The 24607-nt window shown below is 50.6% G+C and overlaps 8 protein-coding genes across 8 annotated transcripts; 6 read left to right on the plus strand and 2 right to left on the minus strand.

The window, feature by feature from the left end:
- Window positions 1-195: 195 nt before the first annotated feature.
- UHO2_05362 (uncharacterized protein) lies at window positions 196-2337 on the plus strand (the record flags this gene model as incomplete). Its single annotated transcript, XM_041560178.1, has 1 exon — window positions 196-2337. The coding sequence occupies one exon, from the start codon at window positions 196-198 to the stop codon at window positions 2335-2337; it is 2142 nt and encodes a 713-aa protein (XP_041416112.1).
- A 477-nt stretch (window positions 2338-2814) lies between these two features.
- Window positions 2815-4025, plus strand: UHO2_05363 (putative RFC3 - DNA replication factor C, 40 kDa subunit; the record flags this gene model as incomplete). The annotated part of the gene is made up of 3 exons (XM_041560179.1): window positions 2815-3250; window positions 3330-3834; window positions 3935-4025. The coding sequence occupies 3 exons, from the start codon at window positions 2815-2817 to the stop codon at window positions 4023-4025; spliced, it is 1032 nt and encodes a 343-aa protein (XP_041416113.1).
- Window positions 4026-4198: 173 nt separating this feature from the next.
- Window positions 4199-7051, minus strand: UHO2_05364 (putative AMD1 - AMP deaminase; the record flags this gene model as incomplete). Its single annotated transcript, XM_041560180.1, has 1 exon — window positions 4199-7051. One exon carries the CDS (start codon window positions 7049-7051, stop codon window positions 4199-4201), a length of 2853 nt encoding a protein of 950 aa, XP_041416114.1.
- Window positions 7052-7503: 452 nt separating this feature from the next.
- On the plus strand, window positions 7504-9375 carry UHO2_05365 (uncharacterized protein; the record flags this gene model as incomplete). The annotated part of the gene is made up of 1 exon (XM_041560181.1): window positions 7504-9375. The coding sequence occupies one exon, from the start codon at window positions 7504-7506 to the stop codon at window positions 9373-9375; it is 1872 nt and encodes a 623-aa protein (XP_041416115.1).
- Window positions 9376-9509: 134 nt separating this feature from the next.
- UHO2_05366 (uncharacterized protein) lies at window positions 9510-10354 on the minus strand (the record flags this gene model as incomplete). The annotated part of the gene is made up of 2 exons (XM_041560182.1): window positions 9510-9583; window positions 9679-10354. The coding sequence occupies 2 exons, from the start codon at window positions 10352-10354 to the stop codon at window positions 9510-9512; spliced, it is 750 nt and encodes a 249-aa protein (XP_041416116.1).
- Window positions 10355-10858: 504 nt separating this feature from the next.
- On the plus strand, window positions 10859-12727 carry UHO2_05367 (uncharacterized protein; the record flags this gene model as incomplete). Its single annotated transcript, XM_041560183.1, has 2 exons — window positions 10859-10983; window positions 11068-12727. The coding sequence occupies 2 exons, from the start codon at window positions 10859-10861 to the stop codon at window positions 12725-12727; spliced, it is 1785 nt and encodes a 594-aa protein (XP_041416117.1).
- Window positions 12728-19922: 7195 nt separating this feature from the next.
- On the plus strand, window positions 19923-20813 carry UHO2_05368 (uncharacterized protein; the record flags this gene model as incomplete). Its single annotated transcript, XM_041560184.1, has 1 exon — window positions 19923-20813. One exon carries the CDS (start codon window positions 19923-19925, stop codon window positions 20811-20813), a length of 891 nt encoding a protein of 296 aa, XP_041416118.1.
- Window positions 20814-24034: 3221 nt separating this feature from the next.
- On the plus strand, window positions 24035-24607 carry UHO2_05369 (uncharacterized protein; the record flags this gene model as incomplete). Its single annotated transcript, XM_041560185.1, has 1 exon — window positions 24035-24607. One exon carries the CDS (start codon window positions 24035-24037, stop codon window positions 24605-24607), a length of 573 nt encoding a protein of 190 aa, XP_041416119.1.

A 24607-nucleotide genomic window follows, 5' to 3' on the forward strand; every position in this document is an offset into this window, starting at 1 on the left:
CCGAGATTACAATGCGCAAGCCATGTCACGTGCAGCGCTGTTTCGCATCAAAGTTCAAGTCAACTTAACACGAAGATCAACACTCTGCTCTTCAACTTGGTCAACACTCGATCTTCCTTTTGCATCGCTCTGTTGACCACCTTCAAGCCTCTCACCACCCGCCACACCTCGGCGATTGAGCTGCATAGATTCATCATGGCAGCCAGCGGTGCATCAACCTCGATCGTCAGTTACGACTGGGGCACTTCATCCGATCTGAAGGCGTTCTACACACAGACATACACCATCTTCACATCTTTACAACGTATCCATCAGGAGGCTCTTCTCACAGATCGCGCAGGCCACGGTGCTGCAGGAACATCTGTGCTACCGTCTGCGGAGACGATTCAATACTACAACAGGATCAGCGAGCACTACGCACGAGCCGTCCAGGACTATCTTGAAAGGATACAGCTCGACGACTCTGTGGACACCGCACAGTTTCAGGCATGGCGAGATGCACAGACTATTCTTAGGCTCGCCGAGCTACTGTATTACCCAAAGGATGGTAGAGGCATCAGTGTCGTCGGCGAGGAGCTTCTGCATTGGCTCAACTCGTTCGACGTTGCACCCACCACTGAAGAAGGCCAGATGATTGCGGAATCGGCTGTCCCCCATGAACACCCTTCCTACTGGGACTATGTCCTTCGATGCCTGCTTCGCGGCTTCCACACCTCAGCAGCCTCTGTACTCAAGTCGCTCGACTCCCACTCTTCGCCTGTCATCCAGAGAGTAGCACAGAAAGCAGCCAAACTTCTCTCAACACTGCCGCGATCCACCAAGTTTTCCATGGAACACGAATTCGTCGCCGCACACCGCAGCTGGCTAGGATCAGTCCGCAAGCTCATCAGCAGTCTTGAAGCAGAGATGGACGAGATGGAGGCCGAAGCTGGTCACACCGAACAAGTTGAGGACGAAAGGCTGGAATACGAGGCGCAATTTAGGTGCCTTCTCGAGCTTATGGCAGGCGTCAAAGATCGCATCTTCGAGGCTTGCGAGGATTGGCGCGAGGCTCTCGGCGCGTGGGCCACCCTCGTACACCCGACACTGAAACGTGATGATGTGCCAACAACAGCGGCTATCATCCTAGAAAAGTTTCCTATCGACGGCACCATCCCAGGCGAAGCGGTACAGCAGCACTTGATCAAGGGAGAAGTAAGACAGGCGGTCCAGAAGGCACAGCAGGTGGACATCTGGCTTGGAGCGCATCTTGGCGACCTTGCAGACAAGGTAGGGCTGCTGGAAGACGAACAACAAGCAGAGACAAGCGACTTGCGCCAAGATTTGCTGCTCAAGTATGCCCAGGACCTGTTGGACGAGCAGGGATTGTGGAGGATCGGCATTGACTACTTGGCCGCGTGCGGGCCGGAAGGGAGGAAGAAGATCTCGCACGTCATCTTGTCTGTTCCACTGCACGGACCGGGGCTAGAAGAAGAGGATGACGACGATACTATGGACCAAGGTGCTGACGGCAACGATGCTCGTTCATCCAACAAGTCGTCAGAATTGGCCAGGGCAGAGCAAGTGTTGCGCGCATGCTCAGAACACGGACTCGAGACAGAGGCACGAGTGGTATGCCGCAGGATGTCACGATCTTTGATGGAGCAAGGGCAGTACGGAGTGGCGATCGCATACTGTGTGCGAGCATCAGACACAGTTCTCATTCGCACAATCGCGGATCGCATTTTGGGAGAATACGTGACGAAAGGCTCTCAAGCATTCAACGAGATCGTCGACTCGTTCCCATCCTCGCTCATCTCACCAGCTGACGGTCTCGACCTCAACGGCGAGGATATGGTCGATGAGCAGAAACTCACCCTCAGCAAACACGCACGAGGCTTCTTCTCCAAACGACTCGCCTTTCTCGCACGCTTCAGAGACTTTCACCGACTGTACGCAGATGGACAGTGGGCTGCTGCTGCGGGCCTCCTTGTTGAGCTCGTCACGACCGAAGCCGCGCCAGAGCGCTTCCTGGCCGTCTTGCTTGTCGATGCCATCCCGTTGCTCGAAGACGGTCAAGCAACCTGGTTCGACCGCTCTCAAACGTTCGAGCTGATCCGCATCGTCGAACGCATCACCAACGCTGTCTCGATGCACCCAGACATGTCGGAACACTTGCTCGGCTACCTCAATCAGCTGCTCGGCGTCGAGCAATCTCGGCAACAAAGCCAGAACAAGGAAGCAGGATACAACAAGCAGGTCTACCCGGTCAAGCCTTCTGACAAGCTCGATGCAGTGAGGCTGTCATTGGCACGCAACCTGGCACGTGTAGGAGTAATGCAAGCTGGCATTGCTTGATACAGGAGCTACAATCTAAATCTGCACTGATACCGTCTCATTCTTGTCTGGCTGCACTGTGGAATGATGTGAGCTGGGTCTGTGAAGGTGATGTGTCTCTGCTCTGACAAGCTGAATGAAGGCTTGAGTGAACATGTAGTGATGGCCAGGGCCTCCCAGTGAGAAGGTGGAGCGCTGAGCCTGCTGATCGTGCCGATTCCAAGAAGAACGCCAAGGTGTCGCGTAAAGTGTGTCGCGTAAAGTGAATCGCGTAAAGTGAATCGCGTAAAGTGAATCACGTGAAGTGGAATCAGACCCACGTGACACACGCCCAAATGCTGATTTGCGGAAAAGAACAACAGAGTGCAAAGCTCAACTGTCTTATGCTTCTTACCCTTCATACCACACCACTTTTGATCGGCATGGTCTCCAAGCAGTCACTACGGTCCGAATTGCAACAGCCCTACGATCCATCATACACAGCGCACGACTGCCGACATGAGCTCGAAAGGCAAAGGAAAAGCGGACGACACCAGCGCTTCGGCGTCCGCTACGGACCTCGACCTCCTCCCATGGGTGGAAAAGTATCGTCCTGCCACTCTTGAAGACCTCGTATCCCACAAAGACATCACATCGACCATTCAGAACTTCATCGACAGGAATCGGCTGCCACATCTCCTCTTCTATGGTCCTCCTGGTACAGGTAAAACATCGACCATCTTGGCCATGGCGAGAAAGATCTTTGGCCCACAGTTCCGCAACAGCGTTCTAGAGCTCAATGCCTCCGACGACAGAGGTATCGAGGTAGTCAGAGAGCAGATCAAGGGTTTCGCCAGTACGAAGAGCGTCTTCAGCTCCAAAGGCGGCTTTAAGCTGATTGTGCTTGATGAGGCTGATGCCATGACACAAGCAGCACAGGGTGCTTTGAGAAGAGGTAAGTTACCGCACATTACAGCTTACACTGGCACAGTCGTACTAACTCTATCCGATCTCTCCCTCGGTGATATGGACAGTGATCGAGCAATACACAAAGAATGTTCGATTCTGCATCATTTGCAATTACGTCAACAAGATCATCCCTGCTATTCAGTCCCGATGCACACGTTTCCGTTTCAACCCGCTGCAGCTCGACCAAGTGGAAGACCGTCTGAACCATGTCATTGAGAATGAAGGCTGCAAGATCACACAAGATGGCAAGGAAGCACTGCTGAAACTCTCTCGTGGTGATATGCGTCGTGCACTCAACGTCCTACAAGCCTGTCATGCAGCATCAGATCACATTGACGAAACAGCGGTCTACAACTGCACAGGAAACCCACACCCTTCCGACATCGAAGCAATGCTCAAGTCGATGATGCAAGAGGAATTCACAACAGCATACACAACCATCTCCGGGTTGAAGACAGCAAAGGGTATCGCATTGGCAGATATGATCAGTGGAGTGTACGACTTGTTAGCGACAATCAAGTTGCCGGCTAAGTCGAAAATTTACTTGCTCGATCATCTTGCGCATACAGAGTAAGTTAGAGCTGCCAGTTGCCATTGTAGCTGTCGAATCTAAGACTAATGAAGCTCGATACTGACCCCTTTCTGTGCCATCTCTCCTTGCACATTACAGACACCGTTTGAGTACAGGTGGCTCGGAAAAGATCCAACTGACAGCTTTGCTCGGTGCAGTCAAGGTCGCTGTAGAGCTCTCACAGGCATAAAGCAGCACACAGCTCATCGCAATCACAGACATCTCACACCTTGCAGATCGCGTACAGTACAGTACATGTGAGTGTAGACAGCCACAGTCTCTCTCACATCAGATGAGACAGGGTAAACGTATGTGAATTGCCAGCATGAATGCAAAAGAATCAACAAGCTTGAACGGAAAGGCTCAAGCAATGGGAGCCTGATTCTGCCAAACCAAGTCAAGCTCCTCCCTAAGCGTCTCCTCCCTAAACCTCAACCTGATATCCGGCACATTACTCTTGGCAACAACATTGCCTCTAGGACCAGCAAGTTGGAAGTTAGGACCCAACCAGTGTCGTTTGATCTCCATCTCCCATCCTGACTGCAAGACTGAGTTACGTGCTAGTTCGCACATGTCTGCCGGGGTCAATTTGTAGATCTGCGTCGCGACCGAGTATTCTTCCAGCAAGGGCTCTTTGGATAGATGGAACTGCAGAGGGTCATCAGTGCTGATGCTGACGTTCATGCCCATTTTGAGGAAAGTAGGGAAAGGATTGCGCTCGTAGGAGAGGAAGAGAGCATTGTTGCTCAATGGCGACATGGCCAAACCGATCTGCTTGAGATAGTAAAGGTACTGCAGAGCCGGAACTTTGCGAAGCAAGATACCGTGAGAAATCGACTGCGAAGTCAAAAAGGCAGCAGCCATGTGATCAGTGTCACCTGCTTCACCAGCATGAGGTCGAAGGACAAACGTGTTGAAGCCACGAAGCTTGCGCCACTGATTGAGACTGGAGATGTTGGCAAACATGTAATAAAGCCAATAGTTGTACGGCGGACTATGCTTGAAGTGCCACAACTTGGGTACGGGGAACTTCTTGTGAACACGTCTCTCGGGCTTGCTTTCATCGTCAACAAGATCGAAGCCAACAACACGCTGCAGGAAAACGTGCAGCTTGCGATGGCTCTGCGGATTCTTAGTAACCTCGAACAAAGGCTCATAGACATTACGAATAATCTGCTCGAAGTTTTCAACAGTGCCGTTGGCCTTATAGACATCATAAAGACGCGGTACCTGGATGAGCCATCGGACATTAGGGCTGAAAAGACCATTGTCAACAACCCAGCTGGCGAGTTTATCCCATTCACCCTTAGTCCTTCCATAGATGGAAACACGATATTCGGCCATCTGATACTTGCTCTGCTCGAGATCGGCCATAACCTCCTTGGTGAGTTCAGCCAGATACCTGCCCTTGATCAGGTTATCCGTCTTGAGGAAGATCTCGCGCAGACGTGATTCGCCCATAGGATTGTATTTCAAGTTGAACTTGTCGAAGCGGTGGAAGGCATCCTGATGAGCGTGCATGTCGAGAGTGTCAATGCTGAGATCGTAGGCGGTAAGGTTGAGCGACTCGAAAACTTGCTGCAAAGTGAGATCCTTTCCATCACGATGAATAACAATGTCGTCGGGGAAGCGCTTGATCTTGGCCTTGATGAAGCGGAGAAGATGCTTCTGGTTCATGGAAGCACTGTGGTGGATGTGGGTATCCACCTTACGAACGTTGTAAAAGTCACGGTGAGGGACTCGCTTCATGTCGGCAAGCTCGCGATATTCGTTGAGAAGGAAGTAGAGGTTCCACTTGCTTTCCAGGTATTTGAGACGACGCCAAGCGTAACTCTTAACCGGTCCGTCAGAGATGACGCTGAGGAGGTAGTCGAGGTCCCTGAAGTACTCTCGAATGGTGGGCACATTGAAGAGTGGTTGCTTCCTGTGTCCAGTCGGGATAGTGGCAGGGGCGGGTTCGTCGACGTTCTGTGTAGGTGTAGAAAGTGCGACGGGTGCTTCACCTTGGTAGACCTGAATGACACCGGTCTCATCCATGTGCCAAGTCAGCTGGGAGCCATCTCGAACGTGTTGATCGGGGATGACGACATCTTGTTCGCGGTAGAGGCCAGGTTTGCCTCCAGTGCTTTCAAGCAATGCCTGAGCAGCCTGAGCATTTGCGGGACTGGCAGGGGGAATGGGAGGTGGAAGGGGGTTGACCGAGGTAGGACGCACGACAAAGGATGACTCGGGTGGCGGGTTGAAGAGTTCCCAGTGGGGGCGAGGTGGGGCAGGGTAAATGCGCCATGGCTTTGGGGTATCTGTGTTCGGATGCAGAGAAGAGCCATCGATCTTGATAGATCCTTCGGGGACAGGCCCAGATGTGGCTTGGGGAGTCTTGTCCCCACTGGCAGCTGCATAACGCGCACAGTATTCGGCGTCCCAGTTCTTCGGGTTGTCCTCCATGGAAGCCTGCAAAGCGACACCCATGTACTTGTCCCTGAGTTGGAGACAGGTCTGCAAGCTGGTGTAGAGAGCACGAAGTTCGCCGGAAAGCTCAGAGTGAACAGCGACATTGGATGCGCTCAAGTGGTTGGGGTCGGCACCGGCTGGAGCAGCGAGAAGAGCATGAGGCGCAGCTCCGAGGCCAGCAGCGGCAGCAGCGGCTTCAGCAGGGGAAGCGGCGAAATGAGCTTGATCCTTGGCGGCTTGAAGGTTGCTATGCGTAGGCAGTGAAGCCTGATTGGGCTGACCATCGTGAAAAATGGTGGCAACGTTGGGAGGAGGGACGTGGCTGCCATCACCAGAGACATCGAGGTCAGCGTTGGAGCTGCGATCCTCCTGGAGCGAGGCGGAAGAGAAGACGGAGGACCTCTCTGCGAGCCAAGTGGAGGCAAAAGTAGGCTCGAAGTCGTTCTGCGAGGCAGCGGTGAACGAGCCCTGGAGACGAGAGGGGATCTCGATGGCAGGACTGTTCTGGTGGGACGAAGAAATGCGTCTGTGCGCCCAGGAGTGTCCGTCAGATTCGTGAAGACGCTTCTCATCTGCTTCGGAATAGTGGGAGGCATCTGCCCGAGTAGCAGGAGGGGTACGGAGCGAAGCATTGTCTTGTTCGAATGCAATTCTGTCGCTGGAAGCCGGAGAGGAGTTTTGCCTGGTGGAGGACTGCATGCTAACGTTCCGTGCCAAGGCGGAGAGTTCGACATCAGCGCTGTTTGGGCTTCGAGTAGCGCACATGGTATGCATGCTCTTCAGCCCAAGGGGGATTAAAGAATAGAATAAGTTAGTTCAAAGATACGAGTCACACGATTGCAGTGACTGCCGCTTTCGCTTTGAGGATGATGGAATCCAACGAGACTAAGATTAACAAGACGACGACAAGAAGGGAAACGAGCAGGAGGATAGAAAGCTTCTTTTTTGTTTTTTTTTTGCCGAAGGATAAAATATGATGATATATGCTGACATAATCCTAATCGGGGATCGGGCGGGGGCGGAACCGATCTCTCCAGAGATCGGGTACAACACAGTTACGCTCGTTGTCAGACGCGTCTCGCTTGAAAAGACGCGTCGAATCTTTCACGCCTTGCAGATCGGGGAGAGAAGAACAACACTGTTTTGTGCGAGTCGAACATCTGTTCACCAACTTGCTGGTGCGCCATCATCTAATTCACCCTAGCCTGCTCTCGATCATGGACAACGCTCTGCAATCTCTATCCAATACGCTCGACGCCATCAACTCGCGCCAGGCCGCTGCTCGAAGGCGCGCCAGGAAGGGCGCCGATGTCACTCCATTCACTTCGGCCGTCTTGAACCGCGAAGGGCTCGAGATCTACACCTACATCCGGGACGCCGACCCTCAGACGGAAGCGAACCTCTTCTGGTATCCACCTCTTCCTCAGTCAGCCTCAGCATCTCGTGCTGGACCCAGCTCGTCGACTCACGGATCCGCCCACCTTGCACCCGGTCGTACGAATGGCGGTGCCCACATCAACGAGGACGCCAGTGAAGCAGATCTCCTCCTCGCTCCTCGCTTGCCCGAACCTCGTCATGTCGCTCCTCCTACACCGCTCCGCAACACTAATGCTTCCAACAAGCAGACTTTCCAGTCCCAGTCTGAGCAGGGCGTCGATCCACGCGTCTTGCTTCAAGCAGCACAGCGTCTCAATGACACCTGCGGCAAGGGCTCCAGAACACGCAAGCACATCAAGGGTCTTATCAAGACGCACGCCTCGCTCAACCAAGCCATCAAGGCTTACGAACAGCAGATCCGTCAAAGTGAGAATCAGCTCCGCCTCACTGCTCAAGGCAAACCCATTGGCACTTCGCAAGTCTCCTCAACCTCGTCTGAGACGCCGCAACTCAGCAACGCCGATGCTGCTACCGATGAAATCCATGCGCACATTTCCGAGGTGCAGGAGGCAATTCAGAAGGAGCAACTTGAGATCCTTGCTCTCGAAGAGATGATCGCAGAGTTGCGCCAGGCACGCTTTGACCGCCAGAAACAGCAACTCGAGAAGCAACAACGCGCAGAGGCTGCGGCCGAGTTGAGCAAGGTACCATCTCAATCAGCACAGACGTCTCGCCGATCCATGCTACCACGCCACTCCCTTGCCAACGCGGACCAGGCTGACGCTACTGCGCAGCACGCAGCACAACAATCCGATCCGGTCGCCGACGACCAAGATCAAGAGCTGCTTGGCAGCAGAGTCGATCTCACTCACCAAGACGAAGAGGAGCAAGTACAACAGCTTCAGCACAACCCCGAACCTCAGTATGAAGTGCATCAGCGACAAGAGCCCGATGTCTCGCTTGCACGAGAGCAGCACAACTTGTCCACAACTCGATCTTGCGACGATACCCCTGACCTCGCTGTTCAGCAACCTCGAGAGGCAGAACCTGTCGAATCTTTCGAGACTCAGGACAGCGTGGCAGACACATCTGCAGTCATCGAGCCTGTTTCCACGGCTGAAGAAGCCACCGTGGTGTCTCAACAGTCTCAACAACCGCAGCTGCTCGCAGCAATGGGCCAGAGCTCTGATGAGCTGCAACGCGTCACCCAGAAGGTATGGGAGGTGTTTGGCGATGCCTTGCGATCCGTTGCGCCCGGACGTGAGCGCGCTGACTATCACGATACACTTGACCTCTTGAAAGCGCTCATGACGGGTGGCGACAAGCCCAACGCCGGCGACTACTCGGTTGGCTCTGTCCAGACCTCTTCCACCCTCTCCACTGCTGCCAGTGAGGCTTCAGCGGCAGCTTCAGCCCAGCTGACCCCCGAGGTTCTCATGACTGCTTTTGTCATCTTCCAGATGCTTGTATCCGAGGAGCCGCATCGTATGAATATCGACCAACTCAAGCTGCGCGGTCACGAGTGGTGGTCCACCTCAGGCATGCAGGTCTGGCTTCATGCACGCTCGCATGACGAAAATCATGTTGCCATCCGCGCAGAAGCCTTCGAAGATGGTCAGAACCTGGCAAGGAAAGCGACGTACGGAATGATCTCGAAGCAGCTCTTTGCCATTAAGCGACAGAAAGGTGTCGGTCTCGTAGGCTTCGCTTAGGCTTGTCCGCGTCCTCTTCCTCTTGGCTCTAAGTAGCGTAAATACTATATTTCGGAATGCTTATCCTATTGGTCTAGCGGGTATATTGTAATATAATCTAGTGTACATCGATGCAACCTTCTATTGATACTCCATCATTCGCTTGTGAGGATGCCGACCATGGCGGTGTCGATCATTGAATCGATGTTGACCCATGAATGCGTAAGAGCTGTTTGAGTTGACGATGAGCAGAAAGAATCAGATTCGGCCATGTCAGAATCAGGTGTGGTGACTGCATCATGGAGCGCACAAGATCATACCTACCAAACAGTCGTGTGCCATCACGGCCAGCGCAACGCATCAACTCGTCCTCTCCGCCAGGGTGGAAAGGAAGGTAAGGTGTGATATTGTACACCTTACCATAGAAAGCTGACCACGCATCCTCTGGCGTGTTATGCTTCTTGAGTTCGGACGGCGTCACCCTCATTAACGAGGTGACCCCGCCTCTTAGATCGGTGCTGTTTTTAAGTCTAGCCCAATCCAGTGGACTGCATCCGGGAGCGAGTGCAACTTTCTTTCGACGTTTACCTCCTGCACCTTGTACGCCTGAAGCCCCTCCGACACCCACTGGTGCCGTCAATGCTGATGTCGATGGTGGCGCAGCAAGGCCGCCGCTCCGTGGAGGCGCCAGGCCTGATGGCGGTGCCATGAGTGTATTCGAGCTTGTCGATGGTGGCGCGACCGACTGCAAGAATGTTGAGACCTTGGATGGGCCGGCTGCCTTGCTCGTCGAGGAGCTCTGCCTCTGCGCGCTATTCAAGCTGGGGAAAGCGGGAGGTGCATCATCGTCTTGAACGGCAACCTTGACGCCTTCGGTGGCACTTGAAAAGGATTCGGCATCTGAGTCCGAGTCGTCACTGCCACCTCCAGCAGTTGTAGAGATCCGGATGCGGTTAAGATTGATACCTGCAAGTTCGCCAGGTGCGACTGAAGCGGCCATGATGCTACAATGATGCTGCCAAGCCACAAAGCCTGATTCGATAGGAGAAAGAGAGATGATGGTTGGCAAGTATGCAACGGTGGCAACAGTTTGGCATTTGTACGTCGCGGCTAGCCAAATGAGGAAACGTAATTACGTAATTACACGATTACGTAATTACACGATTACGTAATTACATGATTACGTAAGTACAATATCACATAATTACGTAATCACTAGTAAGCTGCCTGAGCTGGGAGCTGCGTTTCGTGGCGGTGTCCCCGCCATGTTGTGCGTGAGAGGGTTGTGTGCATCAATTCGGCAGGTGCATCAACGCACGGACCAGCAACTTGAGGCTCAGTTCGCAGTTGCAATTTGGTGTCGTCTGACTTCTCACACGCACCTCGAGACTCTTTCTGTCGACACTTCCACCATACAATCGACCCCTCTCGACTTCTGCGCAGCATTCTCATCCGCTAGACATTTGCCTACCGTCCATTTCCAACCTGGCGATAGCGAAGCAAGATGTTCACTGCCAAGAATCCTTTTGAGGACATCGTCCTCAAGGCAACTTCGGAAGAGCTCACTTCTGAAAACTGGGAGCTCAACCTCGAGGTTTGTGACAAGGTCTCCTCCGGAGGAGAGTCTGCGTAAGTAGCCCAACGTCCGTCTTTCCGCCTCGGCCAAGCTCAGATCTGACAAAGTTTCAACTCGCTTCATCCGCAAACCTACAGCGCTCGGAATTGCGTCGCAGCCATCCAGAAGCGCCTCGTACACCGCAACGCCAATGTCCAGCTGTACGCTCTCACTCTCGCTGACGCTGTTGCAAAGAATTGCGGACTCACCGCGCATCAAGAACTCGCCGGCAGATCTTTCACCCAGACGCTTGCCAGGATCTGTCTCGACCGCAACACGCATGCTACCGTCAAGAAGCGATGTTACAGCCTTGTTAAGGAGTGGGCGGGAGAGTTTGATGATGAGAGCCTGGGTCTCATGAAGGATACTTACGAGTCCCTCAAATCTCAAGACGCTGTCGTTGAAGACGAGGGTCCATCCACACAGCCACGCGAGCCAACATCCGAGCAGCTCCGGGCTGAAGACGAAGAGCTTAGGAGGGCTCTCGAACTCTCATTGAAAGACCAGGGCGGTCGCAATGCATACAACAGCTACGATGACCAGCAGGCGGAAGCTTCTGGCTCTTCCGCACCCGTGGCCGCTGCCGCTGCCGCTGCTTCTAGCTCCTACTCTCAGCCACAAACATCTCAGTACTCCGCTCCCCCAGCGCAACAGCACTCCACCAACGCAAATGCAAGCACCTCAGCAGCGAGCGCTCACCCAGCCGCGCCATCGGCCGCAGCTATACCAGCTGTTGCTTCTCGCGTTCGTGCTCTGTACGACTTCTCGCCTAACGAACCGGGCGAGCTTGCATTCTCCCGCGGAGAGATCATCAGAGTCCTTGACAGCGTCTACGAACATTGGTGGAGAGGCGAGGTTCGAGGAGAGGCCGGAATTTTTCCCGTCAACTACGTTGAGATCTTGCCAGATCCTACCCCGGAGGAGCTTCAGAGGGAGGCAGAGATGGAGGCTCGCATCTTCTCTCAAGCTGCCGACATTGACAGGCTGCTGAACAAGCTTCGCAGCCTTGACCCTGTGCGCGACAATCTTGCTGAAGATGAAGAGCTGCAAGAGCTGTACCAAAAGTCGCTAGCCATGCGACCCAAGATTGTTAAGCTTATCGACCGCTACAGTAACAAGATCACCGAGCTCAAGGCCATGAACGACAAGTTTGTTCACGCGCGCGGATCATTTGACGAGATGATGGAGCAGAGCCTGTCCAGGTACAATCCTGCCGGTCACTCGAGTCAGGACTACCTTCGCCCTCGTCCCGAGCTCCAGCACCAAGCTTCGGCATCTTCGGCTGACTACGCACAACACCATGGATACTCGAACCCGCATGGCTACCCGGCTCAGTCTACGCCCGGTGTGCCAGCACCTCACGATCAGCAGAGCCAATACCCCTACAACCCTCAGGTACAGCATGGCTATCCCCAGTCCACCGGACCCGCCCCTGTCGATCCCAACTACGGACCCAGCGCTCATGCTGGCGCTCAACCGCAACACCAACCTCCCTTGACCTATCCTGGGATGCCACAGGACCAGCAGTATCAACCTACTCCTCACGACGATGAGAAGCGTCGCCTATACGAACGGGCGAGAGCTGAGAGCGAGGCTTTCCAACAGCAGCATTTCCAGCATCCCCAGGGTCACCCATCGAGCAATGGCTACAATCCAGGTTATCCGTCTCAGCCTGATGCATCCGGCCTCAACCAGCAGATGGGCAACATGAATATTGGAGGTTCCAGCAGCTATCCCTCGCATCCTGTCGGTCACTGATGGCGAAGATGATTGCAATTCTACAAAACTCATGTCAAGCTACGATTCGGTCCGTGTATTCTGAAAACTTGCACCTTGTCACTGAGATGTGAGATCCTTCTACGTAGAGGCTGACCGTTCCTCCCATCTTGATGGCAGGGACTAGTCCACCATTGGCAGTGGTAATGCTGACTGCGTTGTCCATGTCTTGCCAGCCTTTCCCGTATTGAGAGGAATTGACCATAACACAAGATGAGTTTGTACTCCTTTGCGGCGGAGTGTTCTGTGCACTTCTTTATTGCCCAGTCAAATAAGTCCACAGCAATTGGTACCGGATAATTGCTGTGCTCAGTGAAGTACTCAGTACACAGCTTGTTGGAGAAGCTACACATGATGATTGAACTGAGCAGAGAGTCTGCATCCTCAAAAGTTGTCACCTTTTGGTCAAGGACATTTCGAGCAAAGGGGACAACAGACAGCACCATGAACATCTTGCGACACCAAGCGTGCACTGAGACTGACCTTGGGTCAAGGAGGTCTTGCTCATCCCATCTCATCTTTTTGTTTAAACCAGAGAGTACCTTCAAGTGTTGGTTTGAGAGTGTGTTAAGCTCGGGGGTGGATGTCAGCAGTCGCACGCCTGGAACCCGAAATCTATTTATTATAAAAGCTGACTAGGATCTTTCTTGGCAAAATCTATTGTACAGCACGTGCATAAACTGTCCCATAATTTTACATGTCACCATACATCACTCTAATGCTCAATAGCTATAAGTTGTATTGCCACACTGTCTGATATTGTCTGAAAGCCCTGCTTCTTCTCTCCAAGACTGTGTAAATGATATTGACATTGACTAAAAAAATTGTGCTATGAAGAAGAGCCGATTTTTTTTTTTTAATTGTGGGACAGTTTATGGAGCACTCCTCAACAACACCTTAGTACTTTGTATTCCCTCCTTTGGCCTTCAGAACTGCCTTGATGCAGTCTGGCATGCTCTCTATTAGTGTCCTACATGTCTCTGGAGTGATCACTGTCCATTCAGCTTCACATCTCTTGAGCAGTTCATCCCTGGACTTTGCAATCATACTATACCATGAAAGTCACATTTTGAGATGGTGCCAGAGGTGTTCAATCAGGTTTAAGTCTGGTGACTGTGCTGGCCATTGCATAACCTTAATGCTATTACTTTCCAACCACATTATTGTCTTCTTTGACATGTGTTTTGGGTCATTGTCTTGCTGAAACATGACATCAGTGTATGCATGCTGAAGCTGCAAATCTGAGATTGTTTTTAAAAGCTTGTCATTCAAGATATCAATGTATTGGTCTGAATTCATTGAACCCAGCACCAAGTGCATACCTCCCACCCCTTCCCACATCATACAGCCCCAGATCATGATGGAGCCACTGCCAAACTTGACCATCAGCCTGACAAGCTTGCTGTTGAAGCTGGTGTCAGGGGTCTCGCGCCTGAAACCCAGGTCAGTCTGTCGAGATACTCAGTGATTATCAAACTGTGTGACAGCTATTGTCTCAGTATCAATCTTGATGAGCCAGTCATTCGGTGACTATCAAGTTGTGCAATGACAGCAGGTGGCATTGGTTGTATATACTATCGTAGGTTTCGGCTGACCTCTGTGGACACTCCATTCAGGGGTAGCTCAGCATGATCAATATCAATACATAGGTTGTGATGACACCAAGGTCTGGTGTGAGTGTTGATGATGATGAGGTTGATGGTGTGGGTGATAAGGTTGGTGAATGTCAATGATAATGAGGTTGATGGTGTTGGTGGTGAGGTTGGTGGCATCAACACAAGTGTCCAGTGTGTTGACTGATGCTTGAAGTGATCCCCGAACTGCAGTGGACTACTGCCTTTGGTTCTATCTTGATCTGGACTGCTAACCTGCTATGGGGCGCCTTCGGATGTCAGGTAGTGGTGATACAACACACACACTATGATGAGGAGCAACCTTGATAGATTGCTGCTATGCTGACTGAAACTAATATATACTTATGCTGAAGTGATAACTAGTTATGATGGTTGTGTAGAGTGGATGAGGATCCACTTGACCTTTGATGATGAGAAAGCATGGTTATATACCTCTTCACAGCATCACCAGCGACACTGCTCCTGCTCTCTCTCCAGAGAGTACCTTCTTCATCGAGTACTGTTCAGGGGGCCTCTCCTGCTTGCTTGGCACCCCTGTGCCTCTTGAGCTGTGTCGACTCCTTTGACACTGCTCCTCCTCCTCAGGACCTGCTTGCCAGTTCCCTATACACTGCTCCTTCTCCTTTGACTGGTGATGGTTCCTTTGGCTCTTGTCTCTCGAGCCCCCTGAGTGGTAACCATCTGCATGCTCCTTGAGCTTGGTCCTCCTTGTGGCTGTGCCTGGCCCTCCTCGCATATGGCTCAGTGCTCCTTTGCATGTGAGTCCATAGGAGTCCATGGTCTCCATGGAGACTGCACTATGACCATGCTCTCTACTGGTATCGACGAGATCTCCGATACCTGTGCTCCTTCCATATGAACCAGTGACCCTCCTGCTTCTTGAGCATTTAGGCCCATGACAGCTGGCATTCTTAATCCAACAGAACTGCTTACCATCTGGTCCAAAGGAGTTGATCTTCATCTCATTGGACCATACCACATTCTTCCAATCCTCAACAGTCATGTCCTTGTGCTCATTAGCAAATTTGAAATGGGCTTTGGAATGTCTCTTGAGTAGCTTCAGTTTTTTCACTAACCTTCATGCTTTGTAATGACAGTAATGAAGTGCTTTTCTTACTGTGGTTGGGCATGCTTTGATTTGAAATGTCTCCTGCAGTGCATGACATGCTTTCCTGACTGTGGAGGTTGAATTGAGCTCGAAATAGTGATCCAGGAAGCAAACATGATGAGGCTGGAGTTTTCTTGGCCAGCCCCCCTTTGACTTTGGAACATCAGCAGAGGTGCTTTTGCTGATGCAATTCACTGTAGACTTGCTCATACCAAGTTGTTCTGCAACTGAACAGATAGATTCCCCATTTTGGATGTGAAAGAGTGCCAATCAGTGCCTCTCTGGGGTGGTTTTTGGCATGATGGTATAGATATGATGGTGTCAGACTGGAAGTGCCACTGGATCACTTGCAGTCATCTGATTGAGCTGAAACTTTCCATGTCACTACTTTTGATGTATATGAAGGCTCCCACCAAGTTACATTGCAAGTTTCATTGTAGTCAACAGCCCACAAGGTCAGGAATGGAGTGGTGTCACTATTTGGGAGCATGCTCCATAAACTGTCCCACAATAAATTTTTTTTTGGCTCTTCTTCATAGCACAATTTTTTTAGTCAATGTCAATATCAATTACACAGTCTTGGAGAGAAGAAGCAGGGCTTTCAGACAATATCAGACAGTGTGGCAATACAACTTATAGCTATTGAGCATTAGAGTGATGTATGGTGACATGTAAAATTATGGGACAGTTTATGCACATGCTGTATAAGCCTTTTAGGATCTTTCTCACTGGAATAGATTGTAACACAGAATTAGAACAGATTCTGACTAACCATTGTGGACACTCTGTCCAGTGGTAGTGTGGCACAATCAAGATCCTAGCAAACCTACTTGAGACTACACCAGGGTGTGGTGCAACAGCATCTGTCTTGACACAAGTGTCTGCAATGTCAACAGTTGCACAATTGATTGATTGAATGGTAACTGGACCACAGTGGACAACTTCCTTTGGTATGAGATTGAGAGTGCTAGACTGCAGAGACTGCCTTTGGTATCAATCATTATCTGGACCACAGTTGAGAACTGCCTATGGACATTGTCAATAGTGGTGATACAACACACATGCTACAATAGAAGCAATGCTCTGCAATTTCAACTGTTTGATGTAATACCAAGTATACTTGTTGTGAAGCTATAGCTAGTAATATATGGTGTAGAGTGGATGGGGATCCACTTGCCTACCATGAATAGAATACATGTCTTATATCAACATCTATCAACATCTCCCACAGCGTTGCCTGCAATGCTGCTCCTGCTATACCAAGAGGTGTACCCTCTTCGTTGAGCACTGCTTTTCCTCCTCCTTGTGGTCAAGCAGCTCCATTGTCAGTTCATCATTGATAGGGGTTGCCCCCACTTCATCCAAGTGGTAAAGCGCACCCCCTTTCATCCTGCTCCTGATGGTGGCACCCACCTCCTTGCACCTAGCTCATCATCGTCTAGGGCCCCTACCTCATTAGGCAGCAGCTCGTTTCTTGCCCGTTGTCTTCTTATTGCAGGATTGGTAATAGAAGCATCTTCTCATTGGCTTCCCTGAGATCTGTTGTACAAGCATGTTACTACTGATCCCAGCAGGTTCTGTAGTAAGATGTTGCTACTGCCGATCTTGACAGGTTCTGCCATAGAGCCTTTGATCCTACCGATCTCACTGAGCTCTGTCAGAAACCTCTTGTAGCCCACTCCACGATTTGCTGCGCATGGTCACTTCATATGACTCCAGTTCTTCCTGCGCATCCCTCCGGCCCTATGACAGGATGGAGATCCACTCAGCCACTGTGACAAAGAGAATGTGTGTTTATATGGACATCCTCGCAGTGTCGCCTGCAACACTGCTCTTGCTCTATGAGGCCTCATTCAACACTGCCCCTTGTCCATCCTACAGTCCCTGCCTTTCTTATGATGTCCCCTCTTCTTTAGCACTGCTTCTCCTGCTCCTTGTGGATGAGGGGTCCTCATGCTGTTTCATCATTGATAGGGGTCATGTCATGGGCCTGGATGCTCAAGAAGCAGGAGGGTCACGGGTTCATATGGAAGGAGCACAGGTATCGAAGATCTAGTCGAGATCAGTAGAGAGCATGGTCGTAGTGCAGTCTCCATGGAGACCATGGACTCCTATGGACTCACATGCAAAGGAGGGCCAAGCACAGCCACGAGGAGGACCAAGCTCAAGGAGCAGGCACAGCCACGAAGAGGACCAAGCTCAAGGAGCAGGCACAGCCACAAAGAGGACCAAGCTCAAGGAGCATGCAGATGGTTACCACTCAGGGGCTCGAGAGACAAGAGCCAAAGGAACTGTCACTGATCAGAGGAGGAGGAGCAGTGTCGAAGGAGTTGACACCAGGTCATGAGGAGGAGGAGCAGTGTCGAAGGAGTCGACACAGCTCAAGAGGCACAGGGGTGCCAAGCAGGAGAGGCCCCTGAGCAGTACTCGATGAAGAAGGTACTCTCTGGAGAGAGAGCAGGAGCAGCATCACTGGCGATGCTGAGAAGAGGTATATAACCATGCTTTCTCATCATCAAAGGTCGAGTGGATCCTCATCCACTCTACTCACCATAACTAGTTATCACTTCAGCATAAGTATATATTAGTTTCAGTCAGCATAGCAGCAATCCATCAAAGGTTGCTCCTCATCGTAGTGTGTGTGTTGTATCACCACTACCTGATGTCCAAAGGCGCCCATAGCAGGTTAGCAGTCCGGATCAAGATAGAACCAAAGGCAGTAGTCCACTGCAGTCCGGGGATCACTTCAAGCATCAAGTCAACACACCAGACACTCGTGTTGACACCACCAACCTTATCACCAACACCATCAACCTCATTATCATCGACATCACCAATCTCATCACCAACACCATCAACCTCATCATCATCAACACTCACACCAGACCTTGGTGTCATCATAACATTGATATTGATCATGCCGAGCTACCCCTGAACGGAGTGTCCACAGAGGTCAGCCGAAACCTACAATAGTATATACAACGAACGCCACCTGCTGTCACTGCACAACTTGATAGTCACCGATACCGAGACAATAGCTGTCGCACAGTTTGATAGTCACCGAGTATCTCGACAGACCGACCTGGGTTTCAGGCGCGAGACCCCTGACAGGTCACACCCACTTCATCCAAGTGGCAAAGTGACCCACTTTCATCCTGCCCCTGGTGATGGCACCCATCCCTTTGCACCAAGTTCATTGTCATGTAGAGCCCCCACCTCATCAGGGTGTCAAACCCAACATCAGTACTGCATGTCCCTTTATGAGATCTGTGAGAGAGGCTCCCTCCAGTTGGTTCCTGTGAGATCTGTCATATGGTCATGATACTACTGATCCCAACAGACTTCCCTGTAAGATCACACTTGTACCAATTCTGATGACTTCTGTCATAGGATCTCAATACTACTGATCTCAATGAACTCTGTTGGAACTCTTCATTGGCCCAATCCTATGATTCCTGTGCATGGTCTCTTCTCCTATGATCCCAGTTCTTCTTGCGCATCCGGTCCTATGACACTCTACTATTGGTCCTGTAGGGGTCTCGTCATGTCCCTACGTTTGCTCCTCCTGCTCCTTGTGGTCAAGGAGACCCAGTGTTGCTTCATCATTGATAGGGGTTGCTCCCACCTCCTCTGAGTGGCAGGACACACCCTCTTTCATCTGCTCCCACTGATGGCATCCATCCCCTTATGCTGAGTTCATCATCACCTAGGGCCCCTCCTTCATCTGGGTGGTGAGCCCTATCTTCACATGCCCCATTGTCCTTCTATTGCTAGGGGTCATCTGACCCCCACACCTTGATCATCTTCTCCTGGGCGGTGTGTCTTGCAAGATTGGTGTGATTAGCCCCCTTGACTTGGTTTTGTCAAGATCTGTCATACAGCCCTTGTTCTGCCAATCCAGATGAGTTCAATTGTAAGGTCTCTCTTCTGCCAATCTTGATGAACTCTGTTGAAAACTATTTATTTGCCCAATTCCACGATTCGTGCACATGGCACTCCCATCTGCGCACCTTGTCCTATGACAGTGGGCCCCGGCGTAGCATCTTGACCAATCAGGCGACAATTGAGATCATTCGGACTGAAAGTGGGAGTGTTGAGTTGAAGTTGAAGAGAAAATTTTTGCAGCTCTCGAAAATAGAGAGGGGGACTTGGGAGTTTTGGACTCAAATTGCTGAAAACAGTCAAGTCCCCCCCTTCGGACTTGCACTTTGACTCTGTACAAAATCATCATCTAAGAAAGAATATCCTTCAACTGATTAAGAGTCTGAAGCTCAATGCAATGCCACCATCGACAAGGGCTGGTCAAGCAGGGAGGGGAGATGATGATCAAGTGACTACAGCTAATGGACCCAAGGAAGGCTGGCTCATGCAGGTAGTCAGGATCCTTCAGTTAGCAAACCCAGTGCTAACTGCTGAGGAAGCAATCATATGGGCCATGGGCCTAGTTAATATCAACAACCAGGCTCCACACAGGGAGACTGAGAAGATCCTGAAGGACATATCAAGCTCAATTGCACACATCAAGAAACTCAGTGACAGCAATTGGCATACCTGGGAGCCTACCTTCATTGACTGCCTCCAGAGAGTACACAATGCAAAGGAGATCCTATATGGCACCATTGCACCTGGAAACAAAGACTATGATGAAGACTTAGGCAAAGCCCTTGTAGGCCTCATCCATGCTTGCTGTGACAGTAGCCCAGACAGCTGCATTGACACCTACACTGTTAGAGGTGCTAATGAGGAAGTACAGCTTGGTAGCACACTTTATACTAAACTCAAGAAGGCACTGACACTGAATGATGCAGTCAAGCAAGCAGGACTACAGGACCACATCCACACTGTGCACCTGCATAACTGGGACATGGTCAAGCTAGGCAAGGAACTTGACTCCATCTGGAATGATGCAGCATGCCTTGGCAAGCGTTTTGATGAGGACCTCAAGAAATCTACTCTTTACTGTTGCACAGCCCAAGATTGGTTCTATGCCAACTCTGTTGATGCACTCAAGACTGCCAAACCTGATTGCAAGTATGATGAGGCCTATCAAACACTTGTGAAGAAGCAGCAAGATGGTGAAATCTCTGGCCATATCAGAGGAGCAGCCAGGGTTGCCATGGGTACAGGACAGTCAGACACTAGTCAGGCAATGCAAGCACCCAAGGGCAGATGCAATCCTTGCAATCCTATGGCCCCTCCAGAATGCTATGCTTGTGGAGAACCAAACCATATCACATGCAACTGCACAAGCAGCAACATTTCCCACAACCCCACACCCAACACAGCTGGATCCAGTGCCCACCTGGCTCAAGAAGTAAGTCAGTAGGAACTTGGGTGCACCTTCTTAGCAAATGGCCAGTACAAGCAACCAACAAGTGATGCCTGGATTGTAGATTCCAGTGCAACCCATCATATGGTAAATGATAGGGACATGTTGCTCACTTGGCAGGCCAGATCAGTATGGCAGGAGATGAAAGGCTTCAGGTAAAGGCAATTGGAGATGCTTCCCTCCAGGTTGGAGATGCAACCATTCAGTTGTTGGATGTACTCTATGTGCAAAAACTTAATGTGAACTTATTGTCCATACAAGGCTTGATAGAGAATGGTGCACAGGTAACCTTTGATGAGTTTGGAACCACCATAAAGCAGAATGATGGCACCCAAATACAATACAAGAGGAACAGGAAACAAGGTTGCTTTGAGGTGCATGGACAGGCACTGGCCTTGGAATTAGAGGAAACACTTAATGATGTCCCAGAGGACAACCAGAACACAGGAAAGTGAAACAGTGTCCCAGAGGACAATCAGAACATGAGTACACACAAGGAAAACAAGGACAGTTACCTTTGGCATGAGAGATTTGGCCACCCAGGATGGGACAAGACAAGGCAGATTCAGGAACACTACCTAGGTACTGATGAGAAGATGGAGCATGAGTCAAAGCACTGCAATACTTGCAGCCAGGGAAAACAGACCCAAGTGCAGATAGGTCTATCAGAGTCAAAAAGGGCAGAGGCACCATTAGAACTGGTGCACATTGATTTGATGACAGACTTCAAGGGCCATGCAAACTATCACTATGCATTAGTTGCAGTGGCTGACTTTTCATCCCTGATCTATGCAGAACCACTCTGCACCAAAGGTGCAGCACTCCCTGCACTAAAGAGATGGGTCACTAGGATGGAACAGGTGACAGACAGGAAACTCAAGATACTTCACAGTGACAATGGTGGAGAGTGGTCCAGCCAAGAAGCTGAGGACTGGCAAGCTCAAGAAGGTTTCAAGTGGCAAAAGACTGTTCCAGGAGTCAGCACTCAGAATGGACAGGCAGAAAGGGCAATTAGGTCAGTCCAAGAGAAGATGTGTTCAATGCTCATCACCTGGGCCTGTTGCAGAGAGTTATGGCTGTTCACAATCACTGCAGTGGCACATGTGATAAACCTCACCCCATCAGCCACCAAGTCCATCCCATATGAAGCCTTTTATGGAACCACTGCACACAAATTGGTGCAACAACTGCAAGTATTTGGATGCCTGGCATGGGTCCATGTCCAATGGAAGGACCAACAAGGCAAATATGGGACAAGAGCAAAACCAGCTATCATGATTGGATATGATGACAAACACAAGGCATGGAAGTTCTGCAACCCAGACTAGCCAGCATCAATCCAATGGAGCAACTCTGCAACATTTCACAAGGACAAGGGCTGGGATGACCACCAGCAGGAAACATACAAGCTTGTAACTGCAGTGGAAGTTGAGGAGGAAGATACTGCAGTAACCACCACAGTGGAAGAGGAGGCTGTCAGAGGTCTCGTGCCTAAAGCCTGATATCTGTAATAGAAACGTGTCTATTACGAATCCTGTTGAGATATGTGGTAACATGTTGTGTATTACTATTTCTATCAAGGTATGTCATAGAGAAGCCTCTATGACTTTTCTCACCCAAAGATGTAATAGTGGGTTTGCTATTGCAGGTTTTGACTGACCACTGTGGACACTCCATCCAGAGGTAGCTCAGCACAATCAATAACTTATATAAGCTGGTACTGACACCAAGGTCTGGTGTGACTGAGACTGCTGGTGGCACTGACACAAGTGTACAGTGTGTCGACTGAGTGCTTGAGGTGATCCCTGGACTGCAGTGGACAACTGTCTTTGGTTCTATGATTGTGAGCCAGACTGCTGGCTCTATGAACCACCTTTGGATGTCAGTGAGTGGTGATACAACACATGTGCTACAATGGAAGCAATCTACTTGTGATTGCAACTGTGCTGACTGAAAACTAATGTATACTTGTGTTGAAGTGATAACTAGTTTGTATGGTGTAGAGTGGATGGGGATCCACTCAACTACTATGATGATGAGCAAGTGTGATTATATAGATGTCTTTGCAGTGTTGCTGGTGATTCTGCTCTTACCCTATGTAGTTTCCTTCTACACTGCTCCTCCTCCTCTCGACTCCTCCAAGCAGGCCTGCCTGCCTTACAATGCTGCTCACCAGCATGGCTCCTGTGAATGGCAGGCTCTCATCAGCTTCATAATCGATAGGGGCCACACCCTCTTCATCTGGGTGGCGACACATGCTCCTACTCATCTCACCAACCTGCCTGTCTTAGGCTCATCATCTGGTCAGGCCCCTTCTTCATCCGGTGGCGACCTCTCCTTGTTCATCATCACCCTTCTGTCCTATCAGCGATAGAGGCCTCCCTCAAACCAATTCCTGTGAGATCTGTTGTTCTCAGCATGGTATTACCATCTCCACTGGATTCCGTAGTAGTGACCTCGTTCCTGCTGATCCTGATGAGTTATGTGTCACCGGAATAGGAATTCCGTTCTCCGAGTCCGGAGCATTTGGGAGTGAAAATGCTTATACTTCAGTGTTGTGTGAATTGGGTACACCAGCTAAGGGTCTAGCTGGTGTAGTGGTTTTACTGCTCACTATGTTCGGTTTGGTTACCCGATTCCCGATCCCGTAACATTATGCCATAGAGTTGTTACTACTACCGACTTCAGTGAACTCTGCATAGGCTCTCGTTTAGCCCGATCCCGCGATTTCTGCGCTCCTCTTCATATGAAACCAGTTCTTCCTGCACATCCATCTGGTCCTATGACAGAGGCTATGTCTGAAGCTGCGGTAGAGGACCTCCTACCAGCCATGGACAATGTGGTTGGTGCCACCAACACAGCAGCATTAAATTTGGACCCAACACTCAGAGAAGCAATGGATGGAGAGGATGCTCAGCTCTGGAAGGAAGCAATCTGCAAGGAACTGGAAGGGCTTGAAGCAATGGGCACATGGGAGGTCATACATCACCCACCTGGAGCACCACTTGTGGACTCAAAGATCATGCTTCACCTAAAAGCTCAATGCAGATGGTGTACCAATAAAACACAAGGCTTGACTAGTTGCAAGAGGTTTTACACAGAGGGAAGGGATTGACTACCAGGAAACCTTCTCTCCAGTCACACCCCTTGGAGCAATCAGGGCCATCCTGGCACTGGCTGTACAAAATGACTGGGAAGTTCATGCCCTAGACATCACAATGGCCTACCTGAATTCCACACTAGAGGAGGCAATCTACATGAAGCCACCAGAAGGATCAGGAGTAGCACCCAGTCAGGTGTACAAGGTAGTCAAAGGCTTGTATGGCCTGAAGAAATCTGGATGGGAATGGAACCTGGAGTTTGATAAGTCTCTGCAGCACATTGGTTTCTTTCAGGTAGAATGTGCCCCCTGCATCTACACCAAGGGACATGGTGAGGACCTAGTCATTGTAGCCATCTACATTGATGACACCCTGGTTATAGGCCCAAAACTTGAAGCTGTTCTGGGAGTCAAGAAACAGATTGGTCAAAAGTGGAAGATGGAAGACAGTGGTGAGGTCACCCACTTGCTCAGCATCAAGATCAGCAGGGACCACACAGAGCATACAATGACAATTGGCCAGGCAGGCTACATTGATCAAGTCATAAAGAAACATCTAGACAAATGCACAAGACCAGCTGCAGCCCCAATGCAGGAGAGCCCAGAGGGAACTGCAGTTGCAAGCAAAGCACAGCAAAAGGAGTACCTGATTATCATCAGCAAACTGCTCTGGATTGCCAACAGTATGTGA

Source organism: Ustilago hordei, assembly GCF_900519145.1.
Source record: "Ustilago hordei strain Uho2 genome assembly, contig: UHO2_contig_13, whole genome shotgun sequence".
NCBI classification, from domain to species: domain Eukaryota; kingdom Fungi; phylum Basidiomycota; class Ustilaginomycetes; order Ustilaginales; family Ustilaginaceae; genus Ustilago; species Ustilago hordei.